The following is a 17,329-nucleotide window of genomic DNA, read 5'->3' as shown; positions in this document are numbered from 1 at the left end:
GTGTTTCTAACTGACTAGTGATAAATATCAGTTCTGTTGCTAAAACCGAAACGGTCTACAGGATTTCTTTTTCCAGAAGTAGATAGGAAATTCAGATTCGCCTATCAAGTTTATTCGTAGTTATTGCCCTAACCACGAAAACTTGAAATTCATTTTTCGAATATACATAAAATTTCACGATTACCTGGACTCAACATTGCAATTTCAACGAATTAGTTCTGTTTCTGTCTATAATAGCCAACCTGGTCAAGTGTTGGTAGTTCTTTTAGTTTCATTCATTTTCTAAAGTTTATATTATACTTTGGAATTTTACTATTCACGGGAACCTGAGATAAATACTGCAGGTGTATATGCAACTACATGTATTAACGGTGGGAGTATGATGTGTATCGTGGATTTTAGAAGTCCTCTATTATAGTAAATGCAGAAGGTACACATTACACGCAAGCCAAGCAATTCCTATAAGACAACCCTGATGACAAGACAAAATTAAAATATAAGATAAATCATTGACACACCAAAGTCTTTATTAATAATGATCTGAACAATTACAAAATCTAAACATGGGTGGAAATTGTATGATTTGGAAAGCTATGAAAGTAAATCCCAATTTGAAGAAATAGTAGACTGTCTACTGCCTGTCCTAGATTCTTAAGAATCTCTTTCGTCTTCCTTAGTCCCGTTGGAAAAGAAAAGTTGGACGCCAGTCCCTTCTTTTTCATTCATTTAAGAATGTTCTATTGGAATAACTTGAAACTGTGTCTGGAGATTAAACAATACTTCATTCATTTTGGGGACATTTAAAACTATACAGACAATAATGAAATGACCCAGTTTGTAATAAATAGTTAAATTAACTTAAAGGAGAGCCCCAGACTTCTCCGCGTGGTCATTGCAAATGTAAATGGGGTTTTGTCTTGTCTGAAAGTCACAGCAAAAAAGTAATGTGCCGATCGGAATTCACATCATAAATTGCTCAATGGGGTTATGGAACTAAAATGAATAATATGGCTTATTCTTCGTGTGTAATGAGGGACATGTTAGACGAAAGAAATGCATATTTATCCAAGCATCACTGCGGAAGTCCGTATAGAAACAGATTTGTTCGCGTGCCTGTTCAACGTTCCTGAGAATCATTCACAAATAACTGGTCAGTTTCATACACTAAAATATATCTGGGACAGTTCTTTTTACAGCTATCACTATAAAATAGCGATAACGGGTGTTCGCAATGAAAACGATGATAAATTTTAAAAAAACATGAAAATCTTTTCTCCGTGGTGTAACCCTATTTTCTGCGGTGATCCTCTTCTCTGCTATGAAAACCTCCAGTGGAAACCTTTTCTTCGCTGTTCCTACGGAGGAGAAAATTTTCCTGCCACGGAGAAAAGGTTTAAACCGCAGAGAAATACAAACTAGTATTATAATGCGAGGTTCCCACTGTCACGGTTCGCGCTACGATTGAAATCCTTGTTTTAATCGTGGAGTAATCGTGGTGATCCTATCAATAGGGACAAACCTAACGTAACGCATGCACGACAGTGGGAACCCAGCATAAAGTAGAGTATGAAAACTGCAAATTGCGATAATAAAACAAATATTTTAATGCAAAGGCAGGTCATTAGCAAAGTGCTTAGTACTATGGACCGAGTCGCAGATACATTCTCCTGATTAGGCAGTAGTTTTCTTATTTATTACTTACTACAAGGCCCGTGTCTTATGTGTGTGCCTTTCTTGTCCGCTGGTTTCTATTTACCTGATTGTGTGTTGTGTGGTTCTCCCCTACACTTACTGTTTCATGTGGAGCAAAAATATAAGGTCGATATCCTTTTGTGGACTGACAACCTGTATCTGTTGAAGATGCTGCGTCTATATGGAACCACGTTGGTTCAGTGAATAAGGCGCTCGTTTCAGGTGTTGGCCGCGTGTAATGACTTCCCCTTGGCGGTGTAGTCTTTCAGATGGGGCGAAAACCCGAGGTCCCGTATACACGCTTGTGTGTACGTAAAAGAGCCTTTGACGATGAGTAAGCACATCACGTGGTGTATGCCCGTCTTTATTTGCCTGGTTGGTACATGACGTTAAATCGCATTTCATTTTCAGTCTATAGATAAAGCCATCGTCGAAACAGACTGCTCAAAATTTATTGAGACTGTACGTGACTAATCGAAATAACACACCAGATCGGCCCAATTTATTACGCTGTTTCCATTCAAACTAACTAGGTTTAGCTCCTTTAACACAGGACTGAATTATAATTCCTCTCACTTTGTTAAGGATACAATGAATGTTAATGCACTTTTGTTTTCTATGTATACTCAGAGTCTACTAATTAGATTCCATTATGTGTTTCGACTACAAAAAAAGTAAAAAATAGCCTATAGATGATGGTCTAATTAACAGACAGGGAATGACGAAGCAATTCCATTATACAGTATACTCAAAAACTCTCAGCGTGACAGAAAACAAAATAGTAAACGACTCCTCGTGGCCAATAGGTCTTTAAAGGATTCCTCATACTGAAATCACATCTACTTGTATTTATATATTACTAGCGGTAATATAGCCATGAACCGGCAATGGCATAACTCCGAAATCGGAAGAGGTAGTCCATCGCCACCAGGCCTATGTTGCTCCCCTGTCCGAGCTACCACTATACATCAAATGTCAGCCTCGGGGCAGCCCTAGCGTGGCCGCCCATCCAACCCTGAAAAGACATACAAACAAACAAACCGACACAAATATTAGCATCGATGTTTGTGGGTTGTTCAGTAAGTGATTCTCTGGCTCACTAGCCAGTAGGTCCCGGTTTAAATCCTCGTGTTGACAGAGGAAGTATCTCGATAATTTCACAGCGTGGCGTCCCCATGACAGTGTTAAAAAACGTAGTGGCTAGTCTTTGTGATGGCACGAAAAACAAGGTTCCGTGAACACGTTGGAGTGTAGGCAAATGGCCGTTGTCTGATGGCAATCGAAATAAGTGTAGGCCGTAGCACCGCTGTCCTGGCAGCAATATATACATAGGACACTGCATGGCTTCATTAGCCCCTTTGGTGCAGAAAAGGGGGACGTTAACCCCATTTCATTTAAAATGATTTCCCTAGTATTAAATAATGATTTTATAAATATGCGATATGTATAAGCCTAATGAGATTATATAAATATTGTTGCCATGTTATGAGTAGATGTTGTAGGTAAAACACAATATACATGTACACTAATTAGCACCAGGTTCGTTTAGTTAAAAGGATGCATACAGAGTAGATACTTTTCTACGGCATTCTCTTTGACAGCTCTAATTAGGAGGATTTAAAGAGCAATAGAAAATCAGTATTGGAGTTTAGTCCCATTTGACTCCGCTAACTTCCAATGCTTGACCTGTAATGCTGTTACAGTTATTTATTTTTAATTTTCAATGAACGTCATGAATTCTTTTTTCTTTAAAGCTTATTTAATATATATTCAGAAACCGTTGTACCTATATCATTAACATTTCGCACGTGATACAGTATTGTAGGCCCATTGCTCATTTAGTGTTAACATAATACGAGTTTTAAAAAAAGAATGTAAAATTATCTTTGCCCGACCTAGAAGTAAAATCATACTCACTTCAGTTTACGTAAACAAATAATGGTCAGTATCCCCCCCCCCCCCGTCTGGCACTATAATATCGTATTTCTTCTTAACTTATTTCTACCCATTTTGGCTGAATTGTATCCTCCAGTTCATTTTCCGTAAATTGTTTCGTGTGCCATTCCATAAACCTTTTCCAAGAGATTGTTCCAGATGGTGTAATCCATCGGATTCAGATCCTGGGACTGCGGCGAACTCTGGTCTTAGTTTAATTCTAGCATATTCACATACTTAATCTTGTTCTTCGGTAGTTCCTCTCCATCGGGTACCACCCTTATAAACCGATGCTGGTTATTTGACCTTCAGTGGTATAGTGGTTTTATGGACAGGCAGATTGGTAGGATGAACATAGTGTATGGGATATAAATAATCTTTAACGCCCCTAAAACACCGTTAATTTGCTTCCATACACAGATCTGTAGGTGTATGAGGTGCGCCTTCGTCCCAAGGGTTAATGTTGGTCATGATCAGTAACTGTGCCTTCCTACTACACCGACTAATATTAGGTATTTGTGTATGCAAAGTCGCGTGTCGTATTGGGATATGTGTATGTTCCTATGTAAATGATTACTTACTATCACATTTATATACCTCTGTACCACACATCCTTGCCTCATAGCCACCAGTTATTTTTGACCAAGTATGGTTTAAGCTTTAGAAATAATGTCCAAACTATTGCTTTGTTTAGGTAAATTATAAGTAGTAAAGATTCTCGTGGGCGAGGCGGGTAATCTCGCTATTTCTAAGACGCTGATGCCACTTTCAATTCGAGAAGCTCACAAATAGTCCTAGCTAAAAACGTTTCCTTGTGTTGCAGACAACTAAAATTCAACCGATGTGGAATAATGAAGATTCCTTAAAATAAGACTTCGCGACAGTGCTCACCTTGTATTTAATTTTTTCCCGCCAATTTCAAAACCACATATTTCTTCTGCTCCAAAAAATATTTGAGTTTTTTTTATAACAATTAAATACGTGCAATATAGGCTACATTATACAGTTGTAAAATAATTTGTAAATTTATCCGATTCACATGTGGAACAAAAAATTTTTGGGTAGCTGAATCATACCTTTGCCAAGGAATTGAAAATGTCCCTTTATCCCCAAAAGACCTACATTGTCAAGTGCGTATTGAAGATATTTTAAAAGCTATTTAGTTCAATAACATGCCAATGGGTTTTTGTGCGTTTTTCTGCAATTTCCAGTCAGTTTATTCTTTAAATCTAAATCAATTAAATTAATAATATTTTTTTTTGAACGTCAAGACTATAATGATATGGTATTTGATGTATTATTATCAAATAAGATTATTTATTCATTTAGTGTATGTATGATTTTTTAGAATGTAATTTACTCAATTCAAAAGCACTAGAGATTTAGAAACTACTGTCATAATTATTTTTAACAAACGTTTCCTTTTCTTGATATGTTGTTTTTTCTGACGAATGCTTCGAATGTTTAGGTTTTTTTTCGTTGCTGTTGTTTTTTTTTTATCAAATTTACAATGTTTAATGTTTTGAAAATGTTTTAGGTTATTAATTCATTGGTCTTACTTAATGTGTCAATTGAGTTTTTATTACCAGGAAAATAAAACTCTATTAAATAATAAGATAAATGACTGCGAAAATTTCTCTCAGTTGGTCTTTTACAAAAAGCTTCTTTTCCAGTTTTGATGTGGCTGTAGTCCAGAAAAGAAGCGTGTTGCTCAGGCCATTTTTAAAGGGAATATGAAACATGAGGTGTAGTGTCGGGTGGGGGGGGGTGTATAGAAGATTATTTTTTAATTTTGGCATACCTTAGAGTGGCGTATACCTGAGTAGTATCTGGGGAGGGGCGTAGACAGTTGTCAGAGAAAGATTTCAAACACTGTGTCGGTTGCTAGAAATCTACTAGCTGCGCTTTAGATCATAGGGTTTGTCATTTGAGTCAAGTGGCGTGGTTTTGATCCCACACTAGTAGGGTCGCATGCCTAACCTCATTGGTTTTTGTCCGGGTATTCCAGTTTTCTCGGGGGGTTGGGTGGCTGAATGGTTAGCACGTGCGCGCTGTACCATAAAGTCTGTCATTGAGTCAACTGGCGTGGTTTCAAATCCCCGGTTGTACGTGGCAAGGAGTAGGGTCGCCTGTCCAACCTCGTGGGTTTTCTCCGGGTCCTCCGGTTTCCTCCCACTGCTAAAGACCCATGTGTTAGTCCCGAAATGACCTAGTTTGTGTCGAGTGGACGTTAAACCCCATTTCTCTCTCTCTCTCTCTCTCTCTCTCCAGTTTTCTCCCACCAATGCCTGGTGATAATGAGTAAGCGGGTAACAATACTCATGCGCCACTACCACAGTGACTTTTGCGCCATTTTTGCCATCACCTTGTCTCCTGAAATCAAGATTGGATTTTTTTGCAAAGCAAAAAACAATTCTTCATACTCAAATAAAAAGTAACACCACTTTCATTTTTCAAGTGGACGAAATTCAAGTTTGTTTGATTGTTGGTTGGGGTGAAGGTCACTCTAGAAAAAATTTTTACTTACGTGTTTGAACGTTTAATGGAACAATCCTTCTCTTTTTCCATATCATTCATTTTCAATTCAACTTTCAAATTTCAAAGTTTGATCCGAAAGAGTGGATGCGAAGGAAACGTGGTGTATTTTTGCGCCACAATGTCTAGGCCGTACTCAACCTAAAATGACCATCACAAGGTCCCTGCCCCTCACTGATAAAAGGTCCCCCGGCGCAAGCAATACAACTGTACCGTATGTAAGTCCCGTAATTACCTCTGTATTGAGTGGACATTAAACCCCATCTCTCTCAAAGTTTCCCACCCACCCTTTCCGAAAACATTGTTTACGCGATTGAGGCTACAGTTTTTATTGGATTTTTTTTTTTAATTTGGTGTGAAGCATTAGGACTGTGAGAGGATGAATCCTATAGATTTCAAACTTGGTGTCAAACACTGGTATCGGAGAGGCAGAACACTGTTGATTTTCAGCATTCTAGGACTCACGTGTCCGGAAAGCTTGTGAATACGATGGAAATTAAGGATCCTTGTCGAATTTGGTCAACATCCAAGTTTTCCTTTCAGATAAGCTGGTGTCTATGGGTATCTTTTTGTCGAGACAGCTGCTGTGAGGGCGTGTTTGCACGCTGTTGTGTTGTGTAATACAATACAATGTACACATTGGTGTGGACGTAAACGAACTCTTGACGGTTGGAATTCGACATACGAGTAGGCTGTAGTGCCGCTGTCTGGGCAAAATTTCTCCCATGTACACTGTAAGCTGTATACACATCTTCAAGAGCCCAGTCGGTGCAGAAAAATAGAAAGTTAAACCCCAGTTCATTTCATTTATTTACAGCGTCCTGTGAAATCTGGGATTAACCCTTAAAGTGATGTAAAATTTGTAACTCCATAATGTTTTCAACCGATGACAGAAAAATACATGATTTAATTAATTAATAAAAATACCCGGCCTTGGCCGGAGGCTTAATAAGTATAGATTAAAATGAAATCACATTAGGAAGCGGAATTATTTTTAATATATGTTATCCACGGAAATATTGTTTTGTAAAACACTAACAGTTAAAGAGAAAATATAGCTCGGGGATTTACTACATATTTTGGAATGACATTAGAAAAAGTGTCATAAACTCGCTACACCGAGTAGCCTAAATATACTCTCCAAGAAAAATACATGGGGTTTCACAGTCACTGCTAATTAATATAAAAAATCGTAATGGAGGTCGATGTACCTTATGGCAGGACATGCTGTCCTGAGTAACATAAATTATTGGAAACAGGCTATGGGGGTTCTGGACGGGTAGGTATTAATTAGTTTAATAATTGTTCCGGGAACAAGCCTCCCAGTAGGCTAGCGCATTTTGGTTCGCTAAGCTGACGCCCCCCCCCCCTCAAACACACACACACACACACACCCATCCACCCCTACCGGGCCATATGGATTTCTTTCCGATGGACGTGGGTTTAATAAATGAGTTTAAAAGAGTTCACAATAACAGATATATTTCAGTGAATAAAAGTGTGGGTAAAGTTTACAAACAATATAAAATAAAAGAGTTTACGCAACCTCAATAAACTGTTTTGTCCATCAATTCCAAACGGCTCAACAGGATTTTTCTTTATACTTATGCGAACTTTTTTTTTCAGGAAACTGAACTTAAACCGCAATTTGTCCTTTCAATGTTGATTAAAGATAATCCTTGCAATTCCAGCGTGGGGACGTTAAGAGAATACTTATCGAAATGTAGCCTAAATTAAAAAGTAAGTTTGATCAATATCAGGAGGTTAACATACCTAAAATAAAGGGAAGTAGGCCAACCTGAGTCAATACCAGGAAGTAGCTATAGGTGCAGGTCAAGGTCGTTTAAATTTTATATCCTGTGATCGTTTTACACATACAGGTGTTTAATTTTACAGTATTATACAGATTCGAGTTGCACAAATTTAAATAATTTAAATATTTATGCAAGTTTTCCTACCGTGATCACAGTTCAAATTTTAGTAGACTCCATCTCCAAGTAATCTGTTAGAGATATGGCGCTTTGCTAATTTGATCACAGTCTCGATTTAAGTTAAATCCATCTCCACTTAATCTGTTAGAGATATGGCATTTTACTACTTTGATCACGGTCCAGATTTTAGTTAAATCCATCTTCGGGTTATCTGTTAAGAGAATGAATGAATGAATGGGGTTTAATGTCCTACTTTTCTGTACCTATACTGGGATAATTAAGACGGGTATCTGTTAGAGATATCGCGTATAGTTCATCTGATGTGACTCCCTGACCTTATAAATTACATATGGTCCATATAGACATATAATTACAGCGGGGTTCTGTTTTGGTCATTTTTTTAGTATCTAGTTCTTCTACATAGGCCTAATCTACTTACAATATAATACGAGTTTCTAAATAGTTTGTAATGGTATTATATTATATTATGTGCTAAAGACCCCTTACGCGCTAGTGACGAGTGGACGTTACTCCTCGCCCCCCCCCCCCCCCTCTCTCTCTCTGTCTCTCTCTGGATAACTTTCCAAGATATTACAAACCCGTGATAATATACTTTACCTCTATAATACAAGCCTTTAGTAAATGATTTAAAAAATCCATATAATTGTCAGCTATGCGCCAATGAGTGAAAAGAGAAGGTAAATATCAACTATTTCGGTAATGTATCAATCGACCTGAATAGAAACTTATATTCTAGCTTTTAGGGACAACACCTTATATAAACAGGAAGTATGCACAGGTTGTTGGCAAGATAAACTTAAAGCAGTTAAATATGAGAACTTGACTGCTGGGTATAAATTATGTCTCAAACTTCGGCCATCCGTTATGTAATAGGTTGTGGTGGTGGCTGTGTTGTCGGTATAATTAGAATGCCCCGGTTCGAATCCTAGTATGAGCATGATTTCTTAGCAGACCCATCCTGCTGTAAATCTACTATAAAAAACGGGAACAACTTAAGAAGTGCTTTTTACGATCCTCAAACACCGATGAGCTTCGTGCCTTTCACGCTGGCAAGGAGAAGCTCCCTCAAGTCCATTCGTTTGACACTTTCCTCTCTAGCCGGATAAACTATTGATTAAGCGACAGAATTATCCCGGGGGCGGGGGTGGGGCGGATGGCCGAATGGTTAGCACGTGCGCGCTGTATCATAAAGTCTGCCATTGACTCAACTGGCGTGGTTTCGATTCCCTGGTTGTACGTGACAAGGAGTAGGATCGCCTGTCCAACCTCGTGGGTTTTCTCCGGGTCCTCCGGTTTCCTCCCACTTCTAAAGACCCCTACGCGCAAGCGAATTATTGAAATAAAATGTAACCATGTGTTAGTTCCGAAACGACCTAGTTTGTGTCGAGTGAACGTTGAATCCCATGTCTATGTCTGTCTGTCTGTCTGTCTCTCTCTCTCTCTCTCCAATTATCTCGACGATCGGTGCCTGAAATACTGTCAGACTGCATTTCCGGCAGTCTATTTTTTACAAGTTTTCTGGGGGAGCCCCCACCCACTTCGTCGACCACGAGTGGTGGCGCCGCCACTGGAACCGAGAATAATATTAGGGATTTTTCAAGCTTGGTTCTCACTTGTCATGTATGGTGCCTACACAGCTCACAGCGAAAGTGTTTGTAGCCCGTTCGTACAGAACAAAAAACACAACGTCCTGTGTTCAAATTGGTAGTGCGCATAAAAGATCCACGGGCTGTTGGAATTCGAAGAAGAGTAGGCGGGCCCCAAATTTCACGATACCCCTACCACCCACGCATTACACACTTGGCCTTAAAATAAAATTATAGTATGTTACTCTCAAAACCAAGTAAAACCCCATTGCATTCCAAGTCGCTTCATATAATACAATATATATTTATTTGGTAGATATACTTAAGCACATAACGCATACATATATATAAATATATATAATGATGATATAAATATAGATAACATATGTAAATAATCATGGGTATAGTATCCTGCGTTCGAATCGTGTCGTATTTTCTACTAGCAAACTCTAAAGTTATTTGACAATGAGATTTTCAAATAGAAAACACAATGGATTAGAGAGCCGTAAATACGACATAAATCGGAAGCAACGTTAAAATCTTTGGAAATGGTTTTACACAACAGACATGTCACCGAATCAGTTGCGCATAGGTATACATGCATTTTATCATTTGTTAATGGTTGAACAAAACAAAAGAATACAAAAATAGAAATAAACGAAACAAAATATCAAAATCTATTCGTCCTCATGAATAGTATCACAATTTATGATCGGGTTCGATGTTCACCTATTTTAAAATTGCGCAATATTAGCGTTCTTGATATTGTGGCACTTTTAGTTTATATGAAAAATCTATCACTGAATGAGAAAATAAAAAGCGAAACAATGGTTCCCATTTAACAGTAATGTTTGTATCAGAGTCTGGTGTCATTGGTTTTAACACATTCGAACTGTCAAAGTCTTACACGAGCGATTTCTGAAGTTAGCATGGTGTCGTTTGAAAGGGTGTGTTTACCGGTAGAATATTGTTAAGAGTTCTGTTCATTTCCATGGCCGGACTAAGCTAGTGCAGGGCCATAACTGTTACAAAATGCACATTAATATTAATATCACATATATAACACATTACTGTGTTAAAATAATAAAACTAATTGATGGTGATCTTTGACCAAATTAGCTAATTTTAAGCAAGATGTTCATAGAAGTAGAACATTATTCTATAGTTTTAGAGCAAGAGCAGAAATACTATGTAGAATTGATAGTTTTTTTAGCATTCAGTTCCGGATGCTATTTTTGTCTCTGGTCTAATCCGGCACTAGGATTTACATTTCGGTAACCGTGCACTATATACAAATAGTCATTTCATATGACACAGTGGCCACACCTTTAGCGTTAACAAACACTTTAACTTTTTAATCTAAACAACCTCCTAAACGTTTCGGCAACTTCGAATCTGAATTCTCCGCTACATAGTGCGTATATAATAGGGTTAGAAAAACTGTTCATGTAATAGGAACGAACGAGGACACCAAAGGACGCGGTGACTGCTAAGTTGATAATATCGTCCATACTGCACAGTAAAAAATACATCGAGTAGCCCAGGTGCGGGAGGTAACTACATAAAAATAAAATTGTCACTAAAAACATCATTAGCAAACCATTGTTGGCACTACTTCGTTCTCTGCATCTGCCCGCAGGTTTTAATCTTTCGGATTTAGGACTTTGTGGCTCATGAACAAATAACGACATTGACTTTTGTGTTATCGAATTCTTTTTTCCAGCAGATATCATCCCCATTTTACTGTCATGTGTACTTCCAGGGGTGTTTCCAGTAGATGTTTGGTCACTTTTTTCCATGATGGAAGCAATGGCAATTGATCTGTTCCTTTTATTTTTTTGCGCGAATACCTTATTTCTGTTGATCATGACCCGCGCAATCACAAGATAGAACACAACCAGTGATATGAAGTTCACTAAAAACAGACCGAGGAGAACAGAATGGAAAGCCAAAGCATAGGTCGTGTAGGCCTTATCATGGATGCCGCACATTGCGATTTTCCTTCCCTCCTTGCTTGTAATAGTTTCGGTAGTGAACATGAAAATAATCGGCCATGATAATCCCACAGCTGGTATTATGGCAAGAATCCCGATCCCCTTAGCTTCTCTTATGTCGATATTTCTTGAAAGCGGTTTAGACACACCACGATATCTCATAATAGCTATGGCTATTAATACGATGCTGGCAGCAATCATAGTTACAGACACCATTGTACAGGCAGCTTTACAGAATATTGAATGAGGTAAAATCTCAGGTAATAACATACCAACAATGTCCAAGGGCATGTGTATTATACATGATAATAAGTCATATATGGCTAAAATCGTAATCAGCATATTGAACGGTGATTTCCGATATCGAAATCCAAATATATATATCACTAAAGCATTTCCGATAGTCCCAATGGCCATGGCTATACCCACATAGGTAAGTACACTTTCTTCTGTCATCTTAAATCCTCAAAAGAATCCTTCACTCTTTAGATTATCCCCAACCTGAGCTAATATTTAGAATTCATACTCTATGTAACGTTCGTCGTTTATTAAATCACATCACATTTCTATAAATATGCCTTCAGGCGTATACATCTCTAATGTCATAAATTCTCGCCACATCCATAAGAAAGTATAATTAGAAATAATTAAGATGACAAATAATTCCCCACAACTAATATATTATGATGTTCGCAGCTTTCTTCCTTGTGGAAAAATGTTTAAGCTTTCTTCCTTGTGGAAAAATGTTTAAGCAAACAAAGTAGACTACACAAAAAAGTAAAGTATATTATATTTCACGCATAGCCTATAATACACATACGAACAGGATTTTAACGCTATGATTAAAGTGAAGCCATTCTGTTGTGATGAATTTAGTTGGTTTACGCATACGTCTGAATATCCAATCAGAAATATTTAAACTGACATCAAACAGTTTATATCAACGTTAACGACTGGAGAACCAAGACATGTCTGTCATGTGACAGTATAATACATGTCTATGTAGAAGGTAAAAAAGTCAGTAAAGGTCGGCTGCGCGCTTCTCATTTTATATTTTATTCGTTTGTGATTTTATATTTTATTTGCTTGTCATGTTATATTTTATTGGACTTGCTGCAATTATTATAAAGAACCAATAAACACTTCTAGTGAAAGCAGCAATATAAATACATGTATAATAATAATAATAATATTTTTAACCGTGTAATTAAGGTATAACTAATATCTTTATGAGTAATGGACGGGCGACGATTTGAAAACTCATCACAAATCATCAAATCATGCGCCAGTTATTAATTATCGCGTGTCTCTGTCCGCAAATAACAAATGAATTTAACAGTATGGACAACAAAACAGGTAACGGTTGTGAAAATAACCCAGAAATTTATTAGTTCAAGCTCATCACTATTTGTTATAGAGGCAGTATTACTTTCAACAACAAAAAAACTTTGTTATGTGAACCCAGATATTGTGGTATTTCCCAGATGTGGAACTATTGCGCTAAATTGTTACTTTATATTAATGTTAACTGAATAGTGAATACCAGAGGGACGCAATGGTGTGCTTTGCGTTCCCTTGAGCTTTTGCGCACCTCGCAAATCAATTTGATGAAAATACAGATCTATATTTCGTTTCGTTTTTTTATACTTTCGATGGCCTACACTACGTGAAGATCAGGCCAATTTTTTTGTTTTTTGTTTTGGGGGGGGGGGGAGGTCGCGTCAGAGATTATACGAGCGGCTTTTGACCCTATGACGTCAGACAATTGATTATCTAATCAGCATTGATGTTTACTTCGCCGTAACATTGGCTAATCCCTCGCACCATCCTGAATACGTCAATGATATCAACTCTTCCAGATCCTAGTGTAGGAAAGGTAAGTAAAACGAAATTTTGAACTATAAAGAACGAAACGAAATAGGATCCGTGTTTTAATCAGATTGCTCGCAAATGGCAAAAATATCACGCGGCTTCAATGCGGTTTTCAACATTATAATCATAATCATAATGCCCAACCAGTGTCAAACATATAGTGTTGGGCAGATATGCAACAAATCGACTCTAGCATGTTCCACACAGCCCGATATTACTGATGGCACTGGGAGGGACTGCCACCCCACCCCCTCCCCCGCACACACATAGAATATTGTTTTGGGGACCCGGACGGGATCTTGTTCCTGATGCAAAATAACGGGTCACCACGCCCCTGGTAATACCCTTTAGGATGGATGGTGTCTTTATTTACTTTTTTTCAAAATACCTTTTAGGATATACAGTACCTTTATTTACTTTAATAAAAAAAAATATATAATTTATTCAAAATAAATACCTTTATTTACTTTAATCAAAATATTTAATTTATTCAAAATACCATTTAGGATGGAAAGTACCTTTATTTACTTTAATCAAAATACCCTATAGGATACAAAGTACCTTTATTTATTTTATTCAAAATAAACCTTGACTCGAATCAATGAAACTTAAAACATGACAATGTAATTTGCACACACTCGAAGCAATTATATGTCGATGTTACACCAAAAAAAATATATTTTTACTAACAGGCAAAATGAAATGAAATTGGCTTTAATTTTCTACGTTTCTACTCCATCTAGGGGCGTAATTTTTACTGTGAATCCGTACACCTAAATTGCAACGGTATAGTATGACATAACCTAGTCAACTTGTCATGTTTGAAAAAAAAATCCCTGTTATGAGTATGTTGGTCTAAGGAATTGAGAGAGCTTCCGAAGATTTTGATAATTCAAAATATATTCTTGATTATCGTAGGAACAGTTGGTAAGAAGTTATCGGAAGCATAGTTTGTTTCAGAAATACGTAAACAAAACCTTTAAATTATGAAATGTTAAGGCGATCTATTGAACTTAAGAATTTTTACTTGTTGCATTTTTAATCCCAGTAGAAATTAAAACGTATTTTCTGACCATCAGAATTCGGCAAAATCTTCCCCAAAGTCCAGTAAATGGCATTTCAGAGACTAAGTAAGTGCCCCCGCGAGTCCCCTCAAGACCAGTCCCAAAAAATTAAAAGCTTAGTTACATAATCTAAAAAAGTTCTCTTACTGCGCGCAATTCCATTATGTCATCATTTTTCAACTCACCTCTCTTGTACAGTGAATCGCCCTTGCAGTAGTAGTGCGACTAATGTGAGTCGTGGCGTGGAGCGACAGACTGTAGAAGTCTTGTTTCATACTCTCATAAAACAGGCGAAATTGACAGACAAACCTTACGATTCTGTCCCATTTCTTATCCTCTCGTTAACGAGAATTTGGTCCCATCTGTCATGACATTGACTAAAATTTTCAGGCGCTAGATTCCATTGTCCTTCCACTCCTCTATAGTCTTATACTGTACAGTCTGGGGGCTCAGACTGTACAAATGTTCTGCCAACTATTCAAATAGATAGGCTCTCCCGATTTCACCTAAAACAACTAAAATGTACTCATATTGATTATTTAACATTTAATAAAGAAAGCAAATTCAAAATAGATAATTTCCCGGTTTGGATTCAATCAAATTTAAAACAGGTCCATAAATTTGGTTCACGGCAAATAAAGATGGAGGGGGTCTGTTACATAGGGAGCAGCATAGATTGGTGGAATTTTCAAATCGTCATAAAACGGATTCGGTGTGAGAGGCAGGGTAATGTTTTGTTCAATGACAATCTAGAATATATCCTATATGAAAATCGGTTGATTTGTAGATTAGGCTTTATATACATTACCTAATGAACTTAAAGAGGCCTCAGCCTAAGTGTTTAGACTATTGGGGTTCAAAGATATAGTTTATGATATCCGTCGAATGGTTGAGTCAGGGCGGCCTGAACCTGCACCGAGAGGGTGACAACAAACATTTAAGTAATCAATTGTATCTTCATATCAACTGGCATCCTTCTTGCTTGAATAAACATTTATAGATATTTAAAATTGAACTCGTGTTTCTAGGAAAAAAAATTAAACCCATTATGAGAGTTAAGATCTGTGGTTGAATAATGCACGTCACATTGACTCACGATCATTTGTTAAACGATTAAATTGGTGCAAATTACAAGGAAACAAAACAATATACGGTAACGACTGATAACATCGACAAACACCTCAGTTCAAATGTATTTATTAAAAATATAAGAGGGCTTGTCAGACCCTTACATGACCCTTTACGGCTATGAACTTTTGCGTGGCATTTAATACTTCAAAGTAGGGAATAAGCGGAGATTTAATCTCGAAAAATTCAGAATTACCATACCCATTCTTTATTGCAAGTGTTTATAAGGGTTCTGTGTCCAACATCGCGTTTACCAAATTTTATAAATTTGGTTGCAAAATGAGAGATAACTGTTATTTTTCCACATTCCACAAAGGAGAATCCCATAATGTTTTCAGAAGGCCTATTCCATAAGGAGTTCATTCCTGTAAGAATTAATGGTTTCGACGTTTACACAGGCCATATTTTGGTAGAGCGTTTGCGGGCAATGGTGGCGTCAGAGTCCTGGTCATTAAAGTAGCAGAATTGTTATTACTTTTTATAAATAAAACGTACAGTCTTTGCGCGGAGATGAAACATACTTCACTATGTAATGGATAATGTCCGAAGACTGTTTATTATGTGACAAGAAAGCATGGCTGAGAGGCGTGAGCCCCGAATCCTTGCTTTCGAGTCACATAATGGACAGTCTGAGGATTTTATCTTACTTAATACATAGCTTTCTGTTAAACAATCTCAGTGGTCAAATAATGTCACCATCACTCACACCCCAAACACCACTCACTGTGTTAAAACACAAAATAATGAATAGTTTCATAAAACAGCATCCATTTGTAATTATACACTTCATAGAAGTAGTTCAGTTTAACCATGTCTTCAAGTGGAGGGGATATTTTTATTACTCAATCTAAAACAATATATAATGATAGTACTGATATAGATACAGACAAGGTGTTGAGGGACGTTTTAGACATACAGGAAAATCAATTAATAAGCTTTCCTAAGTTTGATTTGGAGTATAACCTGTATTCTGACATTTCTGACGGGGATGCAAAATCGGATGAAAAACACAGTACAAGTAGGTTTGCTGAACCTCTTCATTAATCGGACCTAAAAAAAACCTTGTAAGCAATGGATTATGCCAGCAAACTAAACAGAAGGCGAAATGGGCAGTGAATTTATTTGTGAAATGGTCAAACCAACGACAGAATTTACCGTGTAAAGATTTACTTTAGATGTCTCTCAAAGAAATGAACGAATATCTTATTTATTTTATTGCTGAGATTAGGCAGGCGCGGATCCCCCCCCCCCCCTCAGCCCAGTGAGACTGGTCATCACTGTTCAGACCAGCACCTAGCAATGGGATTCACAGATTTTAGTTTCTGTTTAATGAGGCCGCGACGAAGACCAAATACCCTCCTGCGACAAAATGGAATATTTGTGAGATTTTTAGATGACATCTAATTTCAGGAACTGAGGAATGTGCTAGATGCCAAAATGAAAGATCTTTCAAGGAAAGGTATTGGATTAGAAAGAAAACAAGCAGGCATTATAACTGAACAAGAAGAAGATATCTTATGGAATAAGGGGTTACATGGAGAAAGTAACCCACAAACTCTTTTGGACACTCT

The 17,329-nt window shown here is 37.4% G+C and overlaps 1 protein-coding gene across 1 annotated transcript; it reads right to left on the bottom strand.

Moving 5' to 3' along the window:
• Positions 1-9,988: 9,988 nt before the first annotated feature.
• LOC126824547 (gastrin/cholecystokinin type B receptor) lies at positions 9,989-12,689 on the bottom strand. The gene has a single exon (XM_050553780.2). It carries the CDS (start codon positions 12,148-12,150, stop codon positions 11,047-11,049), a length of 1,104 nt encoding a protein of 367 aa, XP_050409737.1. The 5' UTR covers positions 12,151-12,689; the 3' UTR covers positions 9,989-11,046.
• Positions 12,690-17,329: the final 4,640 nt, after the last annotated feature.

This window comes from Patella vulgata, chromosome 6 (genome assembly GCF_932274485.2).
Source record: "Patella vulgata chromosome 6, xgPatVulg1.2, whole genome shotgun sequence".
In the NCBI taxonomy this organism is placed as follows: domain Eukaryota; kingdom Metazoa; phylum Mollusca; class Gastropoda; family Patellidae; genus Patella; species Patella vulgata.
This window is presented reverse-complemented; position numbering and strand designations above follow the sequence as displayed.

What these genes read in the sequence shown, in the direction of transcription:
- LOC126824547 (XM_050553780.2), bottom strand. Translation starts at nt 12,150, where the DNA reads ATGACAGAAGAAAGTGTACTTACCTATGTGGGTATAGCCATGGCCATT.